This window comes from Alexandromys fortis, unplaced genomic scaffold (assembly GCF_014885135.2).
Source record: "Alexandromys fortis isolate MF-2015 unplaced genomic scaffold, M_Fortis_MF-2015_v1.1 scaffold_0, whole genome shotgun sequence".
Lineage (NCBI taxonomy): Eukaryota > Metazoa > Chordata > Mammalia > Rodentia > Cricetidae > Alexandromys > Alexandromys fortis.
The window spans coordinates 24,227,452-24,254,550 of record NW_026067949.1 but is presented as its reverse complement, the minus strand read 5'-3'; the positions used below and the strand labels follow the sequence as shown (position 1 = coordinate 24,254,550).

The following is a 27,099-nucleotide window of genomic DNA, read 5'->3' as shown; positions in this document are numbered from 1 at the left end:
CCGATACATAAGCAGGCATCTTTTACATGGGGGCAAAACAGAAGGGGCTCACGGTGCATGGCGAGTAACTAGTGACATGTAAACCATGGAAACCTCTTGAATACTTTCTGTGGAAGAATGGGGATGGGCAATGGAAGAGGCAAGCAGAGACAGAATCCCATCTGGGTTTTCAGTAGAAGCTGAGGGGGAACAGAATCAAGGAAGGGAAAATTGCTGGTATAGTTAGAAGATAAATCACAAGAACAAGTGCTGAAGCAGATGAGAGAGAGAGAGAGAGAGAGAGAGAGAGAGAGAGAGAGAGAGAGAGAGAGAGAGAGAGAGGAGCAGAATACAAAGAAAGTCTGTGTTTCCACCTCTTTGCAACATGCACGCATTTAAATGATATGCCTCTGCATTAAATACAACCATCTGATTGCTGTGTTTCTTATTGTCCTTTTTCCTTTATTTTTAATTTCATATTTCCTGCCATCTGTTTATGTTCCTTCCATCCCACCCTCCAACTGTTGGTTTGGAAATTATAAACTTATATTTATACTCTTTAATTTAGTATACATAGAATATTTCCTGTAACTCTTTCAGCCATCTGCAAAGTCAGTAAATATTTCCAATCCTCTAGAACAAAAGAAACCTTACATACCACCCTAGATTCAAGTTTTAGTATCAAATACTAAAAGAACATTTGCTATTTCTATTATTAATTTTATCAACATAATTTAGCCATTTCTTGTTCTTCACTATCTTTTCTGTATTCTTATATCCCTGAGTTTATTTTGTAACTTAGGGAAATATTTAATTTAACGATGTTCTTCTTCAACTCTGAGTGAAATGGCTGAATATCCACCTTCATGTTTAATAACAAGCCTATTTTCACCTTTAAATCAGCAGGAAATTGCAGAGTAATGTTTAGTTTTCCTCTCATGATCTCAAAGCTATCACTGACAAGGAGCGTTCCTCTGGTTTTCTGCTAGTAAACAGGGCTTGGCCAATGCCTGTAGGCATGAGGCTCGGCTCTCACAGGTCAAACAGTGGCTGCAGCCCAGAGTTAGTGGGGGTAGCCTGCTAGACCCATCCCAGGGGGTAGAGGGGGGTAGGGCCAGCCGCCAGCACCATGTGCACCACGTGCACTGCAGATGGGCTGGCCATTTAAGGTTTGGCTCACATGGTCAGAGAAAATCTGCAGGCAAAAAGTCAGGTCCAGACCAGGAAAAAAAAAAAAAAAAAAACAAACTCTGAATAGGTACAGTATACTTGAAAATGTGTTTAGATGCTGAAGAAAAGAAAATGGGTATGGACAATCATAGAAATATAAAGTTTTAAAATAACACAGTACAGTCTTTGAAGAAAGAGTAAAGTAATGTAAAACTAAGCCATGTGAGGATGGGAAATACACAGGGCATCTGGATTTTGTATGGTGCTTGGTTGACTTATGTTTTTGAATGATAATGAGCAAAGGGCAAATGCTGCTGAGAGACACTGGATTGTAGAAAAACTGCTAAATTAAACCAGCCTATATATTTGAAGGATGACTTAACTTCAGAGTGGAGTCAGAAATGTGTTGGATTGGGGCAGAGATGATGCCTTTTTTTTTTTCTCCCACAGGAAATGAAAGCTATGTATTTCTTCAACATTAATAAAGACCAGATTTGATTTGGGGAGACCTCCTGGAAATTGTGGCTGCAGACATGAAGGAAGAAACCAAGAAAAACTACAAGAGGAGATGCATGCTGATCCCTCTACATAGGAACAGTTCTGAGACTAAATGAAACATGAAAAATCTTGTGGGCTAGAGTCCTCAAGAATTATTATTATATGTCATCCTTTCATATAGCATGAATGAAGATTTATATTACAGTTTGGATATATAGGCCAAACGACTTATAAAGTTGACAGATGTCTTTTGCCTGTTCAAACAGAAAATAGAAAATCATCTTTAGCTGATTTGTGCATACTGCACATTCCAAAGTTGTGCTTATACAGATACAGAAGTTTGTTGCATTTTCAGAAAAGAAAAAAAAAGACACCAATGAAGACAAGTAGCCCAGGAGACCAAGCCTCTAAGAACACCTCTGTTGCAGTCTCCTCAAACATCTGCATCCTGAACAACTGAAGAAGCTAGCTGAGATAGTTCAGCCTCACAGACCACTCTAGCCAGGACTTCAGGCAAGCTTTGCACTTTCCCATCACACAGAGACTGAACAAAAAATAATAAGCTAGGTCTTTCAGGACTTAACCATTACCCCAATTTTCTCAGGATCCACACAACAGGAAGTAATTTTAAGAACATGGCCTCCACATTCCCAAGAGGTGGAGTGGGTGGTTTTTGGTCATTTGGTAGGTTATGGATGTCTGTCATGGTTTGGTGAGGGGAGCTGGTTCCAAATTGTTACTGGCCATGGTCAGGAAAAAACTACACAAATGAAGTTAGATTCAGGGATCTCTTTCTGAAAAAAAAAAATGGGGAGGATATAGGAATGACAATCTACTTAACTAAAAAGCAGCTACTAGTTTTATTTATATTGGTATGGATTTTTGTACACTCATACAAATTTAAGGTTATTTTTATTTTAACATATTGTATATATGTTTCTACTCTTGTTTAAGGTACTTTACCTACGAAGTTCATTTTAAAATGTAATGTTAAGTTCTAGTCCTTGAAAGCTATTATTACAAACTATTTAGGATAATTAAGAAATGCAGGTTAGTAGTTAGTCATCTAAAACAATCAAACTTTTAGTCATGTTAGGTATGTTTTCAAGGTCCAACAGATATACTTTAGATAGATAGGTGGTCTTAAAACACTTCAGAGACTGACAGAATATGACATTTAAGATGTTTTAATAACACAAGACTTTTCATGACCGTGAGATGTGTCTACTCCTGGCAATGTCAATCTACTTCAAAGAAGATGATGGGCATTGAAGAACCTCCATATGGAATTTGCTTTTATTGTGGCAAAGTCAGTCACTGGGTAAGAGACTGCCCTTGACTCAGATGCTGACAACATGCTGTCCAAATAGGACAAGCAGGACAGAAAAGAAGGTGACTGCCAAACTTTGCCAAGACAAGATAGGACAGTCCTTCAAAATTCCTGTTTCAAAGAAAAACCTGTCAGATATTCTAAGCCTGTAGACCAAAGATGGATGCCCTAATACTGCAGAGAACCTTGGATGACTATCAAGGCAGCCATTTGTTTCTGTCATTTCTATTGCTTTAGAAGCTGCTTGCTCTGCACTTCCTCTTTACTCAGGTAAAAATTTATCCTCCTTGGGTCTCTGATGGGAATTGAATGCTACATAGTTATACCATCTTCTTTGTTACCAAATTCAGAAGAGAAAATTACAAAAAGAGATGCAAAGTTTATAGGGCTGAGAGACACAAAAGCTTAAGTTATCTAAAAAAATGTTTTTAGCTCTAAAAGGATATTTTTAGACTAGTAATACAAGTGTGTGGTGTATGTGCACATCTTAATGTGACTGTAGGCACAAGAATAGACATGCACCATGTGGGGGTCAGAGGACAACTTCTACCCTCTTGCTGTTTGCTACAGCATGTGCCAAGAAAGCTGGTCCATGAGCTGGGATTTTTCCCATCTCCACTTCCCACTTTTCTGTAGGCATGCTAGGATCATACATGCTCTACTGAATCATCTTTATGTGGGTTCTGGGGATCTGAACCCAGTCCTCACACTTGATAAGAAACACTTTATCCTCTGATCAATTTTCTCAGCCCCCCATTATCTTTATAAATTACTTCTTTTCCTGTCTTCTCACTCTTAAATGACTATAAAATATTATCTGGAGCTTCATTCTGTTTTATTTTGTATGAGACAATATCTAATCCAGTACAGTACAGGCTGGTCTCAGACTACAGCAATTCTGCCTAAACTAAAATATGTCAAAAGCTTCAGAAATGCCACTTAACCCCCACAATGATCATTTAACCAAAGCACATAAAATAAGTTGCTCTCAGATGGAAACTTGTGACTATTCTCATTAAGAACTGTCTAGATGTTACTATATATATATATAATGCTATGAAGCACAAACAAGGAGGTTAGCAAATGGCTCAAACACATGCATGAATACTTATTTTATAAACCACAACCATCTTAATAAACTCACACTACTTGCTGGTATAGAATCTTCATAATTTCCACAAATAATCAGATATTCTACCCATGAATACCTCTAGACATTTGTTTTAAGCTCAAATTCTGGCTGTTTGCCACACATCTGCTGTCATTAGTAAAATTGAAACTAATTTTACTAAAATTCAAACCATCTGAATGCTCCTTAAAAATTTAAGGATGTCTTAGCAAGCCTCTGCTCCTTAATGAGCTGCTCCTGACTTCACCATGTGATTTGAATTATTCAAAAGTCAATCTAAAACTCTTAAGTATATAAATTATCTTTCAATCAAGCAATTACTTGGTATCTATCTGATAGCTAACAAGGTCTAATTTGGCTTAGGCAAATCTTGAAAAAGAGCCCAAAATAAAACTGTCAATAAACAATGTATTTCTACTATAAGACAATTAAACTCAAATTTTTATTAGTCCTCAGGGAAAAAAGAAACAAACCCATGGATGTCAATTTTAAAGATTCTGTATAGTGGAACCAACATTTAATATATTTGTCTGAGTTTATGTTTACCTAAGAAAACCACTATCTAATATATTTGCCCTTAATTATGTCATCTCATCAACTGTTCTTTTCTTTACTGGGTTTTAATAATAAGCATGCTGAATTCTGGACTTAGAGACTCAATACACTTTTTATTCCTTCAACTAGTAATACCCAACTCTTTAAAAATTCAATCAATTAATTTTGTGTGTCTATATGTGCATATATGTGAGTTATGTAACCCATGTGTGCTATGACATGTGTGTGGAGGTCAAAGGATTTACTAGAAAGGCTCACAGGCTGTGTTTCATCTAGTCCAACACTGGCTGACTGTCCACCACCAGAAGGTTGAAGAATCCATAGTTGTTTGGTCCATGTGGCCGGAAGCCCAGTCTCAGCTAGTCTTTAGTATACACTGGAATCTGAAGAAGTAGACTCTAATGCCAGTGAAGAGATGGACTTGCTTCCTTCTTTCATGTCCTTTACATATGCTGCCAGCAGAAGGTATGGCCCAGATTAAAGGTGGGTGGATTTTTCCACCTCAAAAGATTTGGAGTAATGGTGTATCTTCCAATATACCACAATGGTGGCATAAACCTTTAATCCCAGCACTTAGGAGGCAGAGGCAGGCAGATATCCAAGTTCGAGACTAGCCTGGTTTACAGAGTGAGTCCTGGTTTACAGGACAGCCAGGGCTGTACAGAGAAACCCTGTTTTAAAAACCAATACATACATACGTATTCACATACATTACATACATACATGCATACATACATATATACATGCATAAAGATGGATCTTCCCACTTCAAAGATCCTGATTAGAAGTGGGTCTTCCCACTTCAAATGACTTAATTATAAAAAAAAAAATCTCTCACAGGCATACTCAGCCATTTGGGTTTTAGTTCATTTCAAATGTAGTCAAGTTGACAACCAAGAATAACCATCACAATGGGGCACTTTGAGAGGGAAGATAGTGAATTTTTTATTTGAGTAAATTTTATTCTGTGAACAAAGGGAAGTCAAGGGGAAGCTCTAAAAGAAAATGAAACAATCTATTGTTTAAGGACCATGCTGGCCATATGGAAAATCAATACAGAGGCCAAGAGGAGAAGCAGCCTTCTGTGGTTTGAATAAGAATGCCCACCATGGGCCCAAATATTTGAATACTTGGAAAGGATTAGGCTGGATTAGGATTGGGGCTGGAGAGAGAGCTCAGTGGTTAAGAACATTGGCTGCTCTTCCAGAGGACCCTCCGTCTCCCTCCCACCTCCTTCCCTTCCTTCCTTCAGGTTTTGCTGTAGCTTTGGAACCTGTCCTGGAACTAGCTTTTGTAGACCAGGCTGGCCTCGAACTCACAGAGATCCGCCTGCCTCTGCCTCCCGAGTGCTGGGATTAAAGGCGTGCACCACTACTGCCTGGCTCAGGTGCCACATCTTGTTCCCCACCCAATTCTTCCTCCTGTCTAGGAAGAGAGAGCCTAGCTGCAGGTTCTTTGTCGTGAGTTCATGGCCAGTATGGAATATGTAATCTTGTCTCAAAGAGTTTTAAAAATATAAATAAAATAATAAAGCTGATGTGCTTATGAAATGCTCAGTGAACAAAAGCACTTTTTACACAACTTTGGTGAGTAGGTTTGATCCTCCACACTCATAGGAAGGTAGAAGCATCAACTTCACAAAGTTGTCCTCTGAGCTCCAGATGTGCACGTACATGCATGTAAACACACGCGCACGCGAGCGAGCACACACACACACATAATAATTTTGTTAAAGGCTGGGCTAGCTCAATGGTAGAGTACTTGCCTCTTGTGTGAGTTCAATCACCAGAACAGAAAAAAAGGAACAAACAAAAAACAACAAAACACCAATGTATGTTTTATAGAATTGAATGGATATAAAATATTAGCCAATAAATAGCACATCCATTGGGAACAGGTTGTCAAGAGTTAGGTATTCTAAGGTCTTTGCATTTTCCAAGGAAACTTAAACATTGATTATCTTTAGTCTTTGAAGTAATAATAGAATATATAACTTCTATATAAAATTGGAAATTATAGATATTATTTTATTTTATTTTTGGTTTTTCTTAAGACAGGGCTTCTCTGTGTAGCTTTGGACCCTGTCCTGGAACTCAACTCTGTAGACCAGGCTGGCCTTGAACTCACAGAGATTCACCTGCTTCTGACTTCTGAGTGCTGGGATTAAAGGTGTGCGCCACCACTGCCCAGCATATAAATACTATTTTTAAAAAGATTTTTAAAGCAGATTATAAATCTATACATATATAAATCCTGTCTCAAGAAATCAAAATACACATTGTTTTCAAATACATGAGGGCCACTTAAAAAAACTATTCAGATAAACCAAAACTTAGGCAATAAACGTCATGCCTTAATCAGAGACCAAATGACAAAGCCCTAGCAAGCTTTAAAAGGAAACACCACTAGAAGTAAAAAAGAACCACATATGCAACATAACAGAGTAAACAAACATTATAAGTTTATGCAATAAACTGGTGCGTGTGTGTGTGTCCGCGCACGCCGCGCCTGCACTGTGTTTGTTTGTATATGTGAGTGCAGGTACTTGTGTGGCCCAAATGTATGTGGAGGTCAAAATAACCTCAGGAATTGGTCCTCACCTTCCACTTTGGAATATTTTTGTTTGCTGCAGCTCCCCACCCCCGCCCTCAAACACACACTAGTCCAGATAGTTTTACAAGCAAGTTCTATTATTCAGAAGCCAATAACTTTACACTCTTCCAATACAGAAGAAATGTCAAAGCTTTCAGCAAGTGTACACATACCTGTTTCCTTAGATGCTGGGGGTTTTCCTGCTCTTGGAGCTTGTGATCCCTGCCCTCCTTTGTGGACTTCTGTAGAGTACAACTTGACTCTACTCAGAGTACAAGCATGTGGGTGACTGTTGGGAACCATGTACGTAAAGCTTCCAAATGTCATTAAATTCTTCCATCCTAAGAGAAAAAAAAAATCACTTTACTTTCAAAACAACTCTCAAATATACAATTAACAAAACAAATGTTTGACTTGAGATATTTCCTTAGGAATAAAAGAATCAAGTATTTCAACTTTTTCCTATTTATATTTGATTTAGAAACTTTAATATAGACATATATGTACATATATTATACATATATACACAATATACTATACACACGCACACACACACATAATCAAGCAAAACACTCATACTCAATTATTCCAAAAGGTACATAACAGATACTCTCTTATTTTGTATGCTGGCTGCATTAAAAAAAAAACTGGAATAATATAATGAATAGCAGACTCTGGGTAAGGGATAGTCATGAGGGCTTCCTGCTCAAAATTATCCCATGTCTTCTTTCTGTGAGCTGGAGAATTAGTCCTTTCATATCATAATCAATAAATGAACAGTAGTGAGTCCTGTTGTCTCTGACTTTTAATCAGATAACTAGATCACCATTTGGTGAATGCCCCAACACATGAGAATTTTCACTGAGAGAAGAACAGAAGATACAAAGCCCTTGAGCTGCTGCACCTTGGTTGACAGTGGCTTTAAAGAGACTCCACCATTTTAGTTAAGCGACAAAAAAGAGAACATCCACTCTCCTGACCTTCCCTTTTATGTATTACTGTGTATACTCTGAATTTCAGGTCTTCAAAGAACTCAAGAACTATTTAGATAAAATTTATAATTTTGAAGGTTTTACATGAATCCAACCATGTCATCAGAGATAATCCAGTTTTTACAATGGTTAGCATCGAGTGGGCACTGAAGAGCTGACACTTGGGTGGAGGACATAGCTCAGAGACAGGACCTTACCTTCTTTCAGCACCAGGGGGTAGAGCAGTACAATGTCTAATTGTTGAAAACTCATTTTTCCAAAACAGTGATTTTGGGGGAAACTTCCTGGTGTCAATGTATTCTTTTGTCTATTTGGCAGGCTGATCAAGTCCAACATGGTCTTGGCTATATGCATCTATGTCTAAAAGCTGAGTGACAAAAACCTATACATGTAACCTATCAAAAACATCTTCTTCACTGTGGCCACTGGTATTCTTTTTTTTTTTTTTAAATTTATTTATTATGTATACAGTATTCTATCTGTGTGTATGTCTGCAGGCCAGAAGAGGGCACCAGACCTCATTACTGATGGTTGTGAGCCACCATGTGGTTGCTGGGAATTGAACTCAGGACCTTTGGAAGAGCAAGCAATGCTCTTAACCACTGAGCCATCTCTCCAGCCCGGCCACTGGTATTCTTAAGGCAGAATAGGAAGGGGAACTAAGGGCATATGTGAGAAAGGAGCAGTGGTGCACACCATTTATCTCAATACTTGGAGAGCCAGAGGCAGGTGGATCTCTGTAAGTCAGAGGTCAGCCTGGTCTCCACACCAAATTCGAGGCCAGCCAAGGCCGCCTGGTGAGAACCTGCCATAATAAAATAACAATAGCAATGATGATGATGATGATGATGATAATAATAATAATGAGAAGGGATGGAAAGAAAATAATAATAATAATGAGAAGGGATGGAAAGAAAATAAACAAACAGAATGTACCTTGGATCTAGTTTGCCTTTCCTGCTGACTGAGAATCCAAAAATAAATTTCAGCACAATTGATAATCAAATTTGCCTGTAGTGATAATTTGTATTTTTCTAAAAAGCATCTCAAATTTCCTAAGCTTATTTAGGGCCAAATGTTGTAACTCAAGGTTTAGCACACTTCTTATCCCTAAATATAAACAATGAATCTCAAGAGTCAGAGACCAGGTGGGGGTGGAGGTAGACGAGATGGCTCAACGGAGAAAAGCACTAAGAACCAACCCCAGAGTGTTATCTTCTGGCCTCCACAAGTGTGCTATATGATATGTATGCTCTTATACCCCCAAACACATATCAGACACAGTCACCCACAATAATAAATAATTCTCTAAAAAAGAGAAAGTCCTTGGCCAGCTGTCACAAACATGGCTTTTCCATTCCTGTGAACAGACCCATACTGTGCCTGAGATCTCCTTTAAACATTTTTAAAGCCATACAACTGGCTGTTTTTTTCTATTCGCATTCTTTAAATATTGAATAAACTAAGTTGTTTGTCTGAATTTCTGCCCTGGTAGTTTCCAGTCTGAACTTTACTGACTGAATTCCCAGGATGCTGTTTAACCTATTCCATGTCCCACAAGTCAGAGTGTGTGTGGCAGCTTTTTCTGAATTCAGTTGCATGTGTAGGTGGTGATGAAGCCTCTCTGTGGGCTGGTTATTCTGGGCTGCGACTGTACCTCAGTGGTAGAGCACTGGACCCTGAGCAGCACAGTACAAGAAAAAACTCACCTAATATCTAGCTGTCCCTTTATTTACAGCAATGACTACTGCTATTCCATGCTAGATTCATTTATTGTTTAGGTGGCTTTAAAACTGTAGCTCCAATCGTATTACTTCTCCACTCTGTAGAATACCTTCACCCAGGGAAAGTTCCCCCTCTAGTTACTCAGGTGCTTAATTCTTCCTTCCCTCTTGTGCACCATTTCTCAAAACGCTAAGAGCACCACCTAGCACGCCGCAGAGATGGCCTGGTTTTAGTTTGCACATTTCATCACAATTCCAGATTTCAGTACGATGTGCGGTACATTTCAATCCATTTCAGTCACAGTCTTAAGTAATGCTCAAATGCTCTATTTCTGGCCAGTAGAGGGCTCTCAAATTTGAACACTATAGGGTTATCTTAGCTCCCTTGCTAGCTGTTTGGAAACAGACTTAATTTTTAATTTCAATAGAATGCCAGGTATTAACAGCTTTCCGTATACCTTTGCCACTAATACACAGCTGAAAACTGCTTATAGGGCAAAACTACACAGGTGCACAGGTGACTCAATAAAACCAATATAAAATCTAACACAGCAGCAAAAAGCATAATCAATCATTGTGGGATGAACCGCTGAATACATTAATTCCAGCTGGCAGAAATATAGTAAAACATATTTCCCAATCTTAACTCCCTTTCTTCAAGGTGATATCTAAAATTAGTTACACATGAACGTCAGTCTTTAGTCTGGCACTTACTGTTCTACTTGAATAGAGTTTTCTCGCTGCTGCACACCTAAGGACTGTTTGATCTACGTTGTAAAACTGCCGGGATCTTATTGGTTTAGTCACAACAACCAGGGGCCTAGTTACAAGGCTCTGCTTTCATTTTACTGCTTCTGTGGCTCCTAGCAGCAGCAGCAGCCACTGCTACTGTTCACTGCTTGCTGTCTCCAATCCAGTTTGTCATCTACTACTTATTTCATTGGCTTTCACTTTGAGACTAAGAAAAATATATACTATTTTCCTCCCCGCAAACTGACAATTCAATCTATTATGTGTGTTGCATCTGCAAAAAAATCAACAAAAAGACATCTTGTAGTTTGGGTTTGTTTCTAGCTAATTTTAGGGCTTGAGTCAAAGTTGTAGTCCATGTACCACACATCAGTCCCCTTACCTAAGAGACAATTTCAGTAGTTTCTTCCTTCCAAATTCTAAAGCACTGACATTAAAAACTCATAATTGCATGGCTAGAGAGATGGCTCAATGGTTACGAATACTGGCTGTTCTTCCAAAGGATCTGGGTTCAGTTTCCAATACTGACATGATTGCTCCGTAAGAAGCATCTCCATCTACAGAAGAAAATAAACTACAGGATACAGCAATGGCACTTGAGACACTTAGGCCATGTTATGAGAATAAATGACAGCAGATATGAGGAGATAGCACTGCTTGGAGGAGTGCACCGCTGGACAGACAGCATCAAGGAAGACTGTGGAACCTTGGCTATGACAGTAACACAAGCTTCTAGGACTGCCCAGGATAGGAACAGCTGGAGAACCGCCATTAACGGACTGCCCACGCATGTTTAAGTATTGCCGGGGCGTAAATGATAAAATGATGATGACATGGTAGCTCACAACCAACTCTAACTCCACCCAGAGGACCCAACACCCCTGTCTGGCATCCTCAGGAACGAGGTACACATGTAGTACACAGACATGCATGTAGGCAAAACATGCACATGCATAAAATAAATAACTTTTTTAAAAAAGTAAGCAATTGGGCTGTCTGACAGTTGAATTGACAAAATGTTTGCCTTATATGCATGGGAACCTGAGTTCAGTCACCAGTACACACATAAAACGCTGGGCATCTGCTGGAGAGGCAGCTAGAAGAGGATCCCCAGGACGCTCTGCCAGTCTATCACATGCTGAGCTCCAGGCCATGAGAGAGCTTTTCTAAAACAAGCAAACCAACAGAACCCAAGATGGATGGTAACTGAAGAATGATAACCAAGGCTGCACTTTGGCCTCAACACCTTTACATGAGTCCATACATACACACATGTGCACACGTGTACACACACACACACACACACACAGCCCTAGCTGTCCGGGAACTCTCTTTGTAGACCAGGCTGGCCTTACACTCAAGAGATCAATCTGCCTCTGCCTGGTCTACATAATGAGTTCCAGGACAGCCAGAGTTATGCAGAGAAACCTTATCTCAAACAAACAAACAAACAAACAAAAGACCAGTGTACAATAAGAAGAAATAAAAAGCACAAGTATCAGTAAGCGATCTGGAGCTTCATTAGATCCTAACGGACACTAGATACAGGGCTCAGTAGTTATGAGCACTTCCAGAGGACCCAGGTTCAATTTCTGGCATTCGCGCGGCAGCTAACAGTCTTCAACAGTTCTGATTCCAGGGGATACAAATACTCTTTTGGCTTCCATGAGTACTGCACACATAGGATGCACAGAAAACATGTAGGCAAAACACTCATACACATAAAAATTTTAAAATAGTCTATTTTTTTAAGAGATCTTATTAACAGCACTATCAAGTCTGTGGCAGTCTGTGCGATAGTAACACTCAGGAGCCCCATTTGACTTGTGTCCTTTCTGGTAGCCAACACGGCAGGAAAACCCTGCCTACTCATGTAGCAAACAAAGGTGTGAGCAAGACAGAGTAGCCCAGCCCAGGAGAATGGGCGTGTTATGCTTTTAACACCTGGTATGAAGAAAGTCAACCCCCCACACCTTTTTTTTTTTTAAATTTAGTTTTGAAGAAGGCAACAAGAGCAAACACTGACAAGTCCTGCACTACCTCTTGGATCATATCTTTACTGTCTTGCTTATTACTTCTGACATTTGCTAAGAAGAGGTAGAAACAGCCTGCAATTCAAAGACTTGAAGATAGAGACAGGAGGACCAAAGTTCTAGGTCAGTCTAAACTAAATGTCGAGACCCTGTCTCAAAAAGAAGGGTTGGGGGTAAAACCAATAAAAGCATCTAACATAATGTAAATCCTGTAACTATAAATAAGTTTACAATTTATTAGTATAGTAATGAACTGAAATATACATTTAAATATGCATTTATTTAATGTAAACCATTTTAAGTGCAATTGTTAGGTCACAGGGCACAAACCTCTTCAAGTTCCTTTTATACAGAGAAGAACTTTCTAAAACAATGCTCAGTTCTGCGGCCAATCAGTACAAGGGAGTTCCTGCATCTCCAATAAAGGGTATTGGGGCTGAAAAAATGGCTCAGCAGCTAAGTACTGCAAATGGTAATAATTCAAACTCCTAGTGATTCCATGCCCTCTGTTGGCTTCCATGTGCACATAAGCACACATACACAGGGAAAACATCAATGAACATAAAGTAAAAATAATTTTATTTTAAAATTTTGGCTACCGAACAATGCAAAACTATATTATGTGGCTGGGCTCTTGAATGTTGTCCTTTTTTCTTTGCCTTCACGGAGGTTTCTCATCTTTAAAAACTGATATCAGTCAGTGTTTTCCTCCTCTGTTCTTTTTTGTTGTTTTGTTTTTCAAGACAGGGTTTTGTTTTGTTTTGTTTTGTTTTTCCCCCCCCGCAGTCCTGGCTGTCCTGAATCAGACCCTGTAGACCAGGCTGGCCTCGAACTCATGAGATCTGCTTGCCTCTGCGGGGACTAAAGGCATGCACCACCATGCCTGGCCTCTTGGTTTATCCTTTAGAAGCCTTAACTAGACAGGTAAACATTCTAGAAGCAGAAAGTAAACTTTCTTTCTTCTCAAAGAAAATGATCTGCTTTTAGATCCCAGCTCCCTCTCCCAAAACAAAACAACAAGAACTTCAAATAGTTTTTCTTGTAGCATGCATCCAACTTAAATAGCACACTTTCTCCAAATGACTTTTAAATTTAACCATAGCTATGACTGCTCTCTCAAATACTGTACAAGATTTCTACAAAGGTAAATTTTTAGTCTAAAAGGGCTTTAAGTGTAAAAACATTCAAATTTTTTGTAGTAGTAAACATCCTAAAGAACTTTGCCAAGTCATCCCTAAATGAATGAGATAGGCAATTATTATCTGTGTTGCACAGATGAGGGAAAGAGCATAACATTTTTGGTCTGGTGACAGCTACACAGAGTAAGAATTTCAAATTACACTATTTCAACTCGTTTTACCAAGACTGAAAGGGAAGTGTGGACCACATTTAACAGTCACTATTTGAATTTTATTAAATATGCCAAAGTTTACTTGGGATTTTAGAATAGAGTATATAAACAGACGATCCATTCTCTTCTTAAGACATCAGGCATATTGGGAAAACTCCATAGCTACAGTTTTCTGTCACTACCAAAACCCCTAAAAGACCAGTGCTACTGTAATACATTCATTTGCAATCTTAGGAGCTAGCTTTTATGTTTATTACAAATAAGATATGAATATATTCTGCTTTACTTGCACAGCACAGGAGTCTGATACTGCTTTTACCACTCAAAAGCCCGAATGGCGACAGCTTTTGACTTCCACTTAAGTTTTTGAAGTCTGAATTTTGAGAAACGTTTCTGTAAACGCTCTTTGCAACTCCCAAAGATCTGGGGGATCTGGTGAGCAATGGATTTGGTCCTCTGCTCTTCCTATGAGTCCTATGTGCTCTGCTATGAGTCCTCTATGTCATGCTGTGACATGCCAAGCTATGGCAACGAGGGAGGTGAAGAGAAATAGGACTTACAGGTTTAATGCTATTTCAGAAATTCTCGAGCAAATTAAATTTGACTGAGAAAGAAACGCTGAAGATCAAAACGCAATCATTGCCACCCCCTAGAGGGGTTATATACTGTTTCAGGAGACATTTTCACCAAAAAGATTATTCAATGAAACTGCAAAGGTTTTTTTTTTTGGGGGGGGGGTTCCGGTCACCAAACTAGGCTCATCCGATAACTATGAGATGCCCACACCTTAAGATCCGTATGTGACATCCACTTTGATTTAGGGAGACTTAAGGAAAACGAGTTGGCACTATAAAGAAAACAACAACGCAGGAGTAGCTCAGTCCAACTAAGAGGCAGGTAAAATTGCAGCGGTAAACTCAAGGGACCCTCCAAGTTGCTGGAATCCACCATTTCCCAAGGCCTTTGGGTCACCGAGGGTCACTGCGATGAGGCGCTAAGCCCTCCGGTCCGGTGGTCCGCCTCGGGGTGTCCCCACGCCCGCTGGCCCCCGCGGGGACTCTGCAGCCGCTGCTCGCGGGGACGCCTGCGGGGACCGTGCGAGACCGGCGGGCTCTGGACTGGGGAAGGACAAGCTGGTCAACTGCCGAGGCCAGCAGCGGCCTCCGCCGGTCACTCACCCTGGCTGCGGCCGCGGGCCACTGCCCGGCCGCCACCGAGCCTGCACAGCGTCGCCCAGCTGCACCTGTGCGCCGCGACGGCGGCGGCCAAGCCCGGAAACATCCTGGCGGGGCAGAGGCCCCCACTCGGACACCACCTCCTGCCTCCGAGCCGCCGGCCGCGCCAACTGACTCCATAGACTGGACCCCAGCAGACACGGCTGTGTGCGCCGCCACCGGCGGCCTCGGCGACCCGGAAGTCGGGGCGGTGTGACGTGACGGCGGAAGCGACGCGGTACGCCGAGCAGGGGGCGGGGGGAGCGGCCCGTGGCGGAGACTGGGTGTGCTCCGTGTGCTACGTCACCAGCGGGCGGCGTGTGGAAGTGCACGTCGCGTTTTGAGGGATGAACAGTCTCCCGAAGGGCTGCCTGGCTCCGCGGGGTGGGACGTGGGAGGGGAAGGCAGGACATAAGCCTCTGTCGTCCCCCCCCCCCCGTGCCCTTTGAACCCTCGGCACCGCGCTGTCCATCACCCCAGATTCTCGACAGTGGTACACTAAATTAGACGCGTTCGTGAAAGTAAAGATTTTTACATGTTCATCATACTATGTGTACATGAAGATGGAGCAATTTTGAAACAGCCTAGTCCCAGAGAGAAAGAAATTTGAGCACCCTTCGCCTGTTTCAACTATTTCCATGCCAGGTTCATTTGGGTCTTAACTTAAACCTAAGAGACCTTCTTTGACCGCCGTAACTATAATTAACATGGTTATTATTCTCTAAGTCGTCCTTGCATGCTTTTCTTCAAAATACTACTACTGAAGCCGGGGGTGGTGGTACACGCCTTTAATTCCAGCAACCGGGAGGCAGAGTCAGGCAGGCGAATCTCTTTCGAGTTGGGGACCAGGGTTTCTTTGTGTAACAGCCTTGGCTGTCCTGGAACTCGCTGTGTAGACCAGGCTGATGTTGACAACTATTATGTCAGACAGACAAAAGAAGAAGTGGAAAATGATGAAATGTCATTTCATGATTCTCATACACCGTAATTCCTGAGAGGCTTTGACATCGAAATTCCAGCATGTATCAGACAATTCAAATACCAAGCTTGCTGTCCTTGGCTTCATCCTGTTTAGTTCTGGGACAATGATGAATCTAGTCAGGACACAAACCTGGCTAGCTATCTGAAAAACGGACTTAGATGATTCATTGTAAAGTAACGGGAATGGTTCCACACGGGCTAAGACTACACATTTAATTTTGAGCACAGATCTTTCTGCTAGGGTGTGTTCTTTTCCCCTTCATGATTAGTGGGGAAGGACCTTAACCACCTGAGATGGCTCAACAGGTAAAACTGCTTGCTGCATAAGGCTGATGTCCTAGGGTTTCTACGACGAAACACCAAAATCACCATGCCCAAAGAGCAAGTTGGGGAGGAAAGGGCTTATTAGGCTTACATTTCAGCTTAGGTGTTCATCACTAAAGGAAGTCAGGAACTCAAAACAAGGCAGGATCCCAGAAGCAGGAGCTGATGGGGACGGAGGCCATGGAGGGGAGCTGCTTGCTGACTCGCTTCCTCATTGCTTGCTTAGCCCACCTTCTTATAGAACCCAGGACCAGCAGCCCAGGGATGGCACCGCCCATCATGGGCTGGGCCCTCCCCCATTGATCACTTAATGAGAAAATACCTTAGAGCTGGATCCCATCAAGGCATTTCCTCAACTAAGGCTCCTTCCTCTCTGATGACTCTAACTTGTGCCAAGTTGACACACAAAACCAGCCAGTACTGCTGATAACCTAAGTTTGATACCCAGATCCCACATAAAGGTAGGTGATAACTCCATATAGAGTTGTCCTCTGACCTCCCCATGTGTGAAATGGCACATGCGCCCCCCATCATGAACACACATGTGCGTGCACACACACAAAAAAAATTTAAATATAAGTCAGAAGACTGGCAAGATGGCTTGGCAGATAAGAGCACTTGTCACCGCACCTGATGAGTTAAATTACCCGAGTTCACTCCCTGAAACCCACATGGTGGAAGGGGAACGAACTCTCACAGGTAATCCGTCTGTTCTCCCAAGACACACATACCTGGCGCTCACCATGAATGGGCTATTCAGTCAAGAATGGATTATTCTTACTCATTTTGACTCCAGCATTGTTGCGTGGGGGATTTCCCAAGTGTTTTGTTTCATAGACAAGATCTCAATGTAGCATTTGCAAAGAGAAGGAACACAGATCTATTCTGATCAGATGTTAGGGAGATTAAAAAAAAAAAAAAACTAAATTTGAGCTTGTTTTAAACAAGGACTAAAACCAGACACCTGAAATGAAAATCTTAATGATGAAGGGGATTGACAGCTAAGGGAGCTAAAGTTTGGAAAAGGACAAGTGTTGAAAGCAGGAGGTATCTGGCGTGTGCCTCCCAAGAGTCTCAGTCAAGCAGGTTAGAGCTTCTTCTCTCCTGATGCACTGTGAACATCTTTAGACTGGGATTGTTCCCTCATCTTATCCTGTGTGTTCACTGTAATTATAGTATGAGGCATAGGATATGTGTAGTGAAGAAAGGATGGAAATTAAAAACCACACACTTTTTATTTTCTTTTAATATCTAGCCCTTCATTGAGAAGGATAAAGATGAAATTTCCATGAAATCACTCCAACTTCTACCATAGACAATGAACTTTCAATGCCCTCCCTCATTTTCTGGCCAACTTCCCTTCTCAATATAAATAAATCTCCTAGATCCATCGTCCTCTCCACCCCTTAATCCTCCTCTTCCCTCCCCCTTCTTTCTTCGAGGGTTGGTTTTGAAGAGGCAGGAACTCCTGACCTTGGCTTCCTATTTGCTGGGACAATTTCAACAACATAAACACACTGCTTACTGTTTATGACTTTTTCCTAACATCTCAAACATTCTTTTTCTTGTCTTTGGGAAAGTTACTGGAAATACTTGTCCGACATCAATTTTTAGCCCATTGGTTTCAAAAAACAGAAGTAGGTGAAATTATGCCAATATAGTATTAGTCTTCACCATTTCTTGTCTACTTCTGGACATAAGTAGCTCTAGAGAAATAATAATGAGAAGAAAATCCTGTTCCTGCCCTGATTTCTGCTTAGGAAGAAGCAGATATTGCAGAGGGGAGGCCAGAGAATGGTCGTTTTTGCCTCTTGAAGATGAAGCCTCCCTGTGCCTGAGAAACAGTAAACGGTCCTGACTGTGAGTTTGGCTTCCTTCCAGAAAGGAACTAATTCACTGAAGCACAGAATCGCATTCTTCTGCAAACAGAAGGAAACCTGAAGGAGCCACAAGACTTCCCAAAGATTTTGGGCACAGGGAAAAAGTTAATAAACACAAACAAAAGGAAAATTTTAAATTAGGAGCTAAATGTTCTTTTTTTAAAGTTACAAATATGAAGTATCAAAGAATTATTACTAAACCCACGTGTCTTTAACAAGTGAATTGCAAGCAGAGGTCAGAGTACAAAAAAGAAATTATTAACTTGAACCAGAGCATCGATTACATGTTGCTTTAGCAGCTTTTGCACCTTGCTTGTTCTGAGTGTGATTCCTTTTCCATGAAAATTAGGGAGTTTCTTTTGTTGTGTTTTATTTTTCTCAGTAGTTAACTTACCTCTACCTCTAGTCAAGAAATATCAATCCATAATGGAAGCTATACTTCAGTCAACCCTTATTCTTTTGCCATGAAAAAAAAATTTCCAGTTGTTAACTTATCCTTCCCCCTAGCCAAGAAACACCAGTCCACAGTGCAGGCTGTACTTCCAGTTAAGGGGCGAGGCTATTGCCTACCAGGCTAAGAAGCACAAATGCACTGTAGCCCGTCACCCTGCTGAAGATGGACCCCAAGAATTTTTATATAGTAATGCAAAGCACATACAAACCACTGACCTACACCCCAAGTCCTTTTTTATTGTTTTTTAATGTGGCTGGCAGAAAACCTAAATTTACCTACATAACTGGCATCGCATTTCTACTATACACATATACTTATCATCCCGAAGTCTAGGTCATCTTCAAGTGTTCCTTCCTTCAAATGTCAGCTATAATTCTTTTAAGTCATCTTCAAAAAAAAGCAATCTTTCTCTGCTCTGACTGGTCTTTGTGTATGTGTGTGGTGACGGCAGCAGCACCAGGCCAGTGGAGGAAATGTGCATGCAAGCATGTGCTCTTGCATGTGGAGGAAATGTGCATGCGTACATGCCCACCTGCATGAGGAGGAAATGTGCATGCGTACATGCCCACCTGCATGTGGAGGAAATGAGCATGCCCACCTGCATGTGGAAGAAATGTGTATGTGTGCATGCCCACCTGCATGTGGAGAAAATGTGCATGGACAGGCTCCAAAGCTACAGAGAAACCCTGTCTCAAAAAACTAAAAACTAACTAACTAACTAGATAAATAAATAAATGAATGAATGAATGAATGCAGCACTAAGCTACATTCTCACGGATGCTTTGAGCATCACATAGACTGCTTCTGCATCCTACTTCGTATCCACTGGGGATAATTTGGAAGGAGTGGTGCATTTTAATCATTTGCTGATTTCAAAGATGTTACTTCTGCAGAGAGAGCTCATCCAGACAGACACATGACACGTGAAGTTTGGATAAGTAACCACACTTCTAGTTTCTACATCCTGCATAAATCACTGGAATGGAAGGCAAAACAGAAGTCTTCATTCTTGAATAGGGAAAATTTTTGAGTAGGTTCAAAGTTCAGTTTCTTTTTTACTTTTTTTGCAGGAGATTGAACCCAGGGTCTTACAAATGTTTAACTCAAGCTCTGCCACTGGGCTCCATGCCCAGCCTCAAGTTTCATTTTCCACTGGTGTTGTCTTAAAGCATGAAGGTCACAAAGATTAAGCAACACAGATCCATCAAGTACTCTTGAGAGTAGCTCCTTACAAATTCCGGGAGTCGCATTCTCTCTGGAGGTCAGAAACAGTGTAAATAGAGCCCTTCGTAAAAACCTCTACCATCTGTGAGTACTTTTCACATATACCAAATTAAGCAATTTTTAGGTTTTTTTTTTTCTACCAACCACATTTAACAAATAAGAAAATTTAGGTCCATGAAAACAGAGAATGTCCAAGTACTAGAACCATGATTTCTGACAGACATTGTTATTTTTGAGACAAGATTCCACATGGTTCAGGATAGCCATAAACTTGCTATGTGGCTAAAGTTTGTCTTGAATTCCAGATCTTCCTGCCTCCCTCTCTCAAAGGTGGGGATTACTAACCCGAGCTACCACACTTAGCTTCTTACACGATTCCTGATTCTGTGGGTATAACTTCCTTATATTTTAACATTTGAGTTGCTAAATCAGGTCTACAGTGTGATTGGCAGCATTTTGGTATTTGGAGGTTGCTGCCAGGAGAGCAAACCCAGGGCCTTGTTTGTGCTAAGCCACCACAATACTACTGAGCTGAATCTGCCAGCCCTAAACTTTGCACGCACTCTTCTGCTCAGTTCAGTTTCTCCACTTCTGCACGCGTGTGCCCCTGTGCAGAGGCAAGAGAGCAGATGTCCCCCTCGTCATGCTCTCACTGAACCTGGGCACACGGTATTTTTTTTCAGCTAGGCTCGTGGCCAGTAAGCTTCAGCAATCCTCCTGCCTCCACTTTCTGAGAGCAGGGTTATGGGCATTGGAGACTTTACTTGCATTTTTAAGTGGACGCTAGAAATCCAAACTCAGTTCTTCCCACTTGCGCAACAAGTAGCCTCGCCCAGAGCCATCTCTAAAATCCCTTTCCCCTTCCTGTCACCAAGTCAGGCAGCTGGCTATTACTGTGCTGGGGCTCCTAGTCACCACTCAGTAGCAACAAATGTATTAAAAGACTGTGCGACTCTGTGCCTTGACTTACATCCGCCCTTGCTAGTTTATGATAATCAAAAATTTTCTTTTGCTATTGTCATTGAGACAGGGTCTCACTCTATACACCAGACTGACGACAAACCTACAGTCAGCCCCCTGCCTCTGCCTCCCAAATGCTATGATTACAAACAACTATCAGCAAATCTGGAAAGACAATGATTTTAATATGAAATCCTTCATTTAGCGGTTGGCCTCCAAATTACCCCCTCGTCGACAATCTCATCTGCAGGGCTTTCTCCTGCTATGTGTGAAACTGGACATGAAAACCCCTCATTTGGTCCAGCAAGATGGCTCAGTGGTGGGGAAAGGCACTGCCTGCTAATCCTGACAAATTAGGATTATTCCCTGGACTCACACGGTGGAAATAAAGAACCAATTCCACAGGTTGTCACCTGACCTCCGCAGGTACACCATAGCAAGAGCTCATGTACTGTGTGTGTGTGCGCGCACACACACACACACACACACACACACACACACACACACACGAGACAGATAGAGGGGGGAGCAGGGGAAAGGGAGGGAGAGAGAGAATAAGAATAAAACCTCCTAAATGCCGGTCACATTTTCAAGGGAAAATAGTACACTACCTCCCTTAACAAGGGAATTATAGTTCTCCTAATCCTAATACTTGTGAAGAGGAGGGAGAATCCCTGGTTTAAACTTGAATTACATTGGGGGCTGGAGAGATGGCTCAGCGGTTAAGAGCATTGCCTGCTCTTCCACAGGTCCTGAGTTCAATTCCCGGCAACCACATGGTGGCTCACAACCATCTGTAATGAGGTCTGGTGCCCTCTTCTGGCCTGCAGACATACACACAAACGGACTATTGTATACATAATAAATAAATATTTAAAAAAAACTTGAATTACGTTAAACACAGTGGGAAGAATTAAATTTAAAAAGCCAATCTCCCATTCTAATCCCTTCCCCAAGGGGGCTGATGTCTCTGCCTTACTCTGAGAGCATTAGAGGGAAGGAGGCCAAGTCCTACTTTGGCTAAGATATAGCAGCACCTGTCTTAGTTAAGGTATCTGTTGCTGTGATAAACACCATGACCAAAAGCGACTCAGGAAGGAGAGGGCTTATTTAAGCTTAACGACTCTCAGGTCTCCCTCGATATCTCAGTGGAAACTTGAGGCAGGAACCTGGAGGCAGGAACCGAAGGAGAGGCACTACTTGCTGCTCTGCTCCTCACGGCTTGCCCATCCAGCTGTCACTGATAACCCAGGACACCTGCGCAAAAGACAGCACCACCCACAGTGGGCTGGCCACTCCCACATAAATTATTAACCAAGAAATGTCTTGCCTACAGTCAGCCTGATGAAGGCATTTCTCTTTCGGCCTTTTGAGACAGGGTTTCTGTATAACAGTTCTGGCCACCCTGTAACTCACTCTGTAGACCAGGCTTGCCTCAAACTCAGAGAACCACCTGCCTCTGCCTCCAGAGTGCAGGGATTAAAGGTGTACCCACCACTACCCAGCTCTAAGGCATTTCCTTAGTTGAGGTTACTCTTCTTAGCAATCTAAGTTTGTATTAAATTGACCCCTGTAAACCTGACGAACATATCACAGTCCAACTGTGATCTTTCTTTTCTCATTTGTTCATCATGCTGACCTTAGTATCACAATATAAAACATAACTTTAAAAATCTCGTACTCTTTAAAAAAAAAAAACTCAAACACCTTTAAAAGTTTGATCTTGGGGTCTGGAGAGATGGCTGGCGGTTAACAGCACTGCCTGCTCATCTAGAGGTCCTGAGTTCAATTCCCAGCAACCACAAGGGGGCTCACAACCAGATCTGTAATGAGATCTGGCGCCCTCTTCTGGCCTACAGGCATACATGCAGACAGAATACTGTATACATAATAAATAAATTAAAAAAAAAAGTTTGGTCCCTCTCTTTAAGTGCCTATAAAACTAGAATAAGTGGGCTGGGGAGATGGCTCAGAGGTTAAGAGCATTGCCTGCTTTTACAAACGTCCTGAGTTCAATTCCCAGCAACCACATGGTGGCGCACAACCATCTGTAATGGGGTCTGGTGCCCTCTTCTGGCCTGCAGGCATTACACAGACAGTATAATGTATATATAATAAATAAATATTAAAAAAACTAGAATAAGTTACATACTTCCTTACTCCAAGAGGGGGTGGGAATCAAGAGCACAGTTACATTCAAATAAAAGCAAAACCAAGATCCAACAGTGTGAAAGCTCAGCTTCATACGCCCGGGACTCACAATTTTCTATGTTCCAAAGCTCTAACCCTTGACTCTGCCATCCACAGTATACATTGCCTCCTGGGCTCAGGCCTGCTCCACATCACAACTACTGCTGTCCTTGGTAGTTGCCCCTTGTGCTGGCATCTCCAAACACTACAGCCTCTTGCTGCAACTGGGCTGTGCCTTCACCAACAGCCTCTTCTGGGTTCTCTTCAGGGGCTCTGTCTGACCTATCACATGGCGCAAGCCTCTATGAACTCTTCAATCCTGAGACTTCTGCTGCAACCAAGCCTGTACCTTCACCAATGGCCTCTCATGGTACCAAGCCTCGGCTGCTCTCCACAACCCTTTCAGGCCTTAAATTTCAATGCCACCTGATAGATACATCACCAAGTTCAGATGTCAGTACAGGGTATAGCCTTACCCTGTCCAGACCACAGCTTGTATGCTGACCCAGAGGAAATACTTCCTTTTACTAGTTCAGTTAGTTAATCCATCTCTTTGTCAGCCCTAGCTGCTCAGAACCACAGCTTCTCAATTCAAAATATCAGATGCACCAAAAAGACTTTAAGGATTTTCTCTTTTAAAATTTTATTTATGCATTATGAATACAGTGTTCTGCCTGCAGGCCAGAAGAGGGCACCAGATCTCTTCTGGATGGTTGTGAGCCACCATGTGGTTGTCAGGATTGAACTCAGGACCTTTGGAAGAACAGCCAGTGCTCTTAACCACCGAGCCATCTCTCCAGCCTGGCTTTAAGGGATTCTACTTCCCTCTGAAAGGTCACAGGCCAGGCCTCCATTGTTGGCACTGCTCTCAGCATAATCTTCTATGCTTGTGGAACAATCTTTGTAGACTGTAAATATATACTGCTCTCATTGTTAATAAAAAGCTGACTGGCTAGCCAGGCAATGGTGGCACACGCATTTAATCCCAGCACTTGGGAGTCAGAGGCAGGTGGATCTCTGTGAGTTCGAGGTCAACCAGCTGCAGAGGGAGCAGATGAATGGGCCATGCTAATAAAGTACCGCCACATGCAAAGCATCATAGAAATACGGGCTAATTTAAGCGTAAGAGTTAGCTGGTCACAAGCCTGAGTCATTGGCCGAGCATTTATACTGGGGAATGTTATTTTTAGGTGTCTTACTTTTGGTTATGTTGCATTTAACTCTGAAGCTGTTACCGTGTCTGTCTGAAACACCTGATGGTAGAGTTAACGGCTAATGGTGAGGCAGGAGAAAGGAGTATGTGGAGCCGGCAAGCAGAGAGGATAAATATGCGGAGAAACCTGGGGGAAAGGGATCTGGGAATGAGAAAGGAGGACTTCAGGGGCCAGCCACCCAGCCAGACATGGAGTAAGAATGAAAGAAAAGTTTATACAAGAATAGAAAAAGACAAAAGCCCCGAGGCCAAAGACAGATGAGAGCATTCAAGGTAAGAAAAGTTGGCAAGAAACAAGCCAAGCTAAGGCTGGGCAATCATAACTAAGAGTAAGCTTCCATATGTGACTTATTTGGGAGCTGGGTGGGCAGGGAGCAAAAGTAACAGCATTTGTAATTCATGTTCAGCCACTGAGTCCATTATTTGGGAAGCAGCCTCCAGGTATTTGGGAGCAGGTGGGCGGGAAAGAACCATCCGCCTACAGTTCCCACGACAGCTCGTTAAGCTCTGAGCGTTCAATGGCTTTTCCAGCCCAAAGCTGCAAAATTCTTCCGACAATCCTCCTAAAGACAACATGGCCAGCTCAGTCAAAGCAGTATCCCACTCCTGACACCAACTTCTGAGTGTGGGGTTTCTATTGCTGTGATAAAATACTATTGCCAAGAAAAAGCCCTGATGGGGGAAAAAAGGTGATTTCACCTTACAGCTCTTTGTTCACACTCCATCACTGAGGGAACCCAAGACAAGAACGCAGAGGGAAGACTGAAGAGGCAATATGTAGGATGTTAAGGCCTACCAGGCCAAAAGGAGCCAACCTGGTGCTGTCAGAGGTGCTGACCCAGCCCAGTCAAGTTAAGGAACAACCAAGCTGTGTTTCCTGAGTGCCTAGCAACAGGCGCTGTCAGAGGTCCTGATCACACTTAGCTAAGGAGAGCCAACCAGCATGCGATGTCTGGGGTTTATAAACTTTTCCCGTTGTTAAATAGACGAGTCTATTGTAAGCCTTCTACCTGACTCCCTGGCGGCTGTGTTCGTTGAGACTGCGCCTTTTCACCCTCCCGAGGGAGACGTTAGGGTTCAGCGATGGCCACGGAAGAACACTGCTTACTGGCCTGTGCCTCATGGCTTAACCTATTGGTTTTCATTTACAACCCAGAACCACCTGCCAGGGGTGGCACCACCCACAGTGAGCTGGGCCACACCCACATCAATATCAATGAAGAAAATGCTCCAGCATAACACTTGGAGTAGTCCCCGTTCAACCAGGGAACGAGCTGATGTTGTCTTCCCAAAGTTCAGAATTATGAAACTGCATGTGCCAGCACAGGTCTTTAATCCAAGTATCCGGGAGGCAGATACAGGCAGATCTGAGTTTGCGCAGTCAGCCTGGTCTACATAGTGAGTTCCAGTAGAGCCAGTGCTATATATAGACAGAGCCTCCCTCCAGAAGTGTGGTATAAGAAACACCAAAGGTCTCACTTAAAAAAAAAAAAAAAAAAAACTATTATGAGCCAACAACACACATGTCTCAGAAATAACCTACCATAAAATCTTTAGGAAGGGTTGGAGGAAGCTCAATGGTAAGAGCACTAGCTGCTCTTCCAGAGGATCCAGGTTTAGTTCCCAACACCCACAGGGTGACTTACAACTATAACTCCAGTTCCAAGGGATCTGATGCCTTCCTCTGATTTTCACAGGACAGGCACCAATGTGGTGAACATACATACATGTGGGCAAAACATTCATACACATAAAATAATAAATAGATTTAAAAATCTTTAGGAAATCACTTGAAGATCAGCTCCAGGGTCTCACTTGTGCTCACTAGTGAAGGGAGTGCTTTATTGCCAAGCTATTCCCAGGGCCCCCAAATACTCTATTTCCTGGGTTATGTGGATAACTATCATTGCCTTTGGTCTTTTCTGTAAGTTTGTTGTGTGCCATTACCTGCCCTTCCCTCAGAGCTGAGGATCTTAAGTTGGACCAATGAACTAAAAATCCCCAACCCTATATATGGATAACTAATTAATCCACTATATTTTCTTCCTATCAGAATTGCCTTCACATAAAACCCATTTCTGTAATGTGTTTTAGGTTGCATTACTGAGGTGGACAAGGATTTATATAACTAGTTTATACAGCACAATACTTAGTAAGTTTCTGCTGTTCAGCTGACAGAAAATATCCACCAATTCTAGACACACAGAAGGGAAGTGTACTCCTGTTACTTGGTGTTGACTGATGACTTTGGACACACTGTATATTGTGAGTCATTTTAAGGCTATAAATAATTCATCCACCAGGCTATCCATTTCATAAAACAAAAATGTATAGAAGCAAGCAACTGAGCTATCCAATGTCACCCTCACCATGTCTCACCTCATAAGGCAGTTCTCCCTTTTACCATCAGTCTTCAACACCACGGTGTCTCTATTATTCGTACTGGGATAAGGACACAGCAGCATTCGGACTCACCTTCTAACAACAGGCAATCAGGCAGAAAGGAAGCTGAATTCTAACCGTAAACACACTTGTCAACAGCATTTCTAAACCTGC

The 27,099-nt window shown here is 42.0% G+C and overlaps 1 protein-coding gene across 1 annotated transcript in view; it reads right to left on the bottom strand.

The window, feature by feature from the left end:
- The window catches only part of Slc30a9 (solute carrier family 30 member 9), a 60,046-nt gene extending 44,528 nt beyond the window's left edge, over positions 1-15,518 (bottom strand). Inside the window, exons 1-2 of the mRNA XM_050149646.1 lie at positions 15,282-15,518; positions 7,427-7,594 (exon numbers count right to left, since the gene is read on the bottom strand). Coding sequence (XP_050005603.1) covers positions 7,427-7,594; positions 15,282-15,384 — 271 coding nt within the window. The 5' untranslated portion in view covers positions 15,385-15,518. The remainder of the gene's footprint in view (positions 1-7,426; positions 7,595-15,281) is intronic.
- Positions 15,519-27,099: the final 11,581 nt, after the last annotated feature.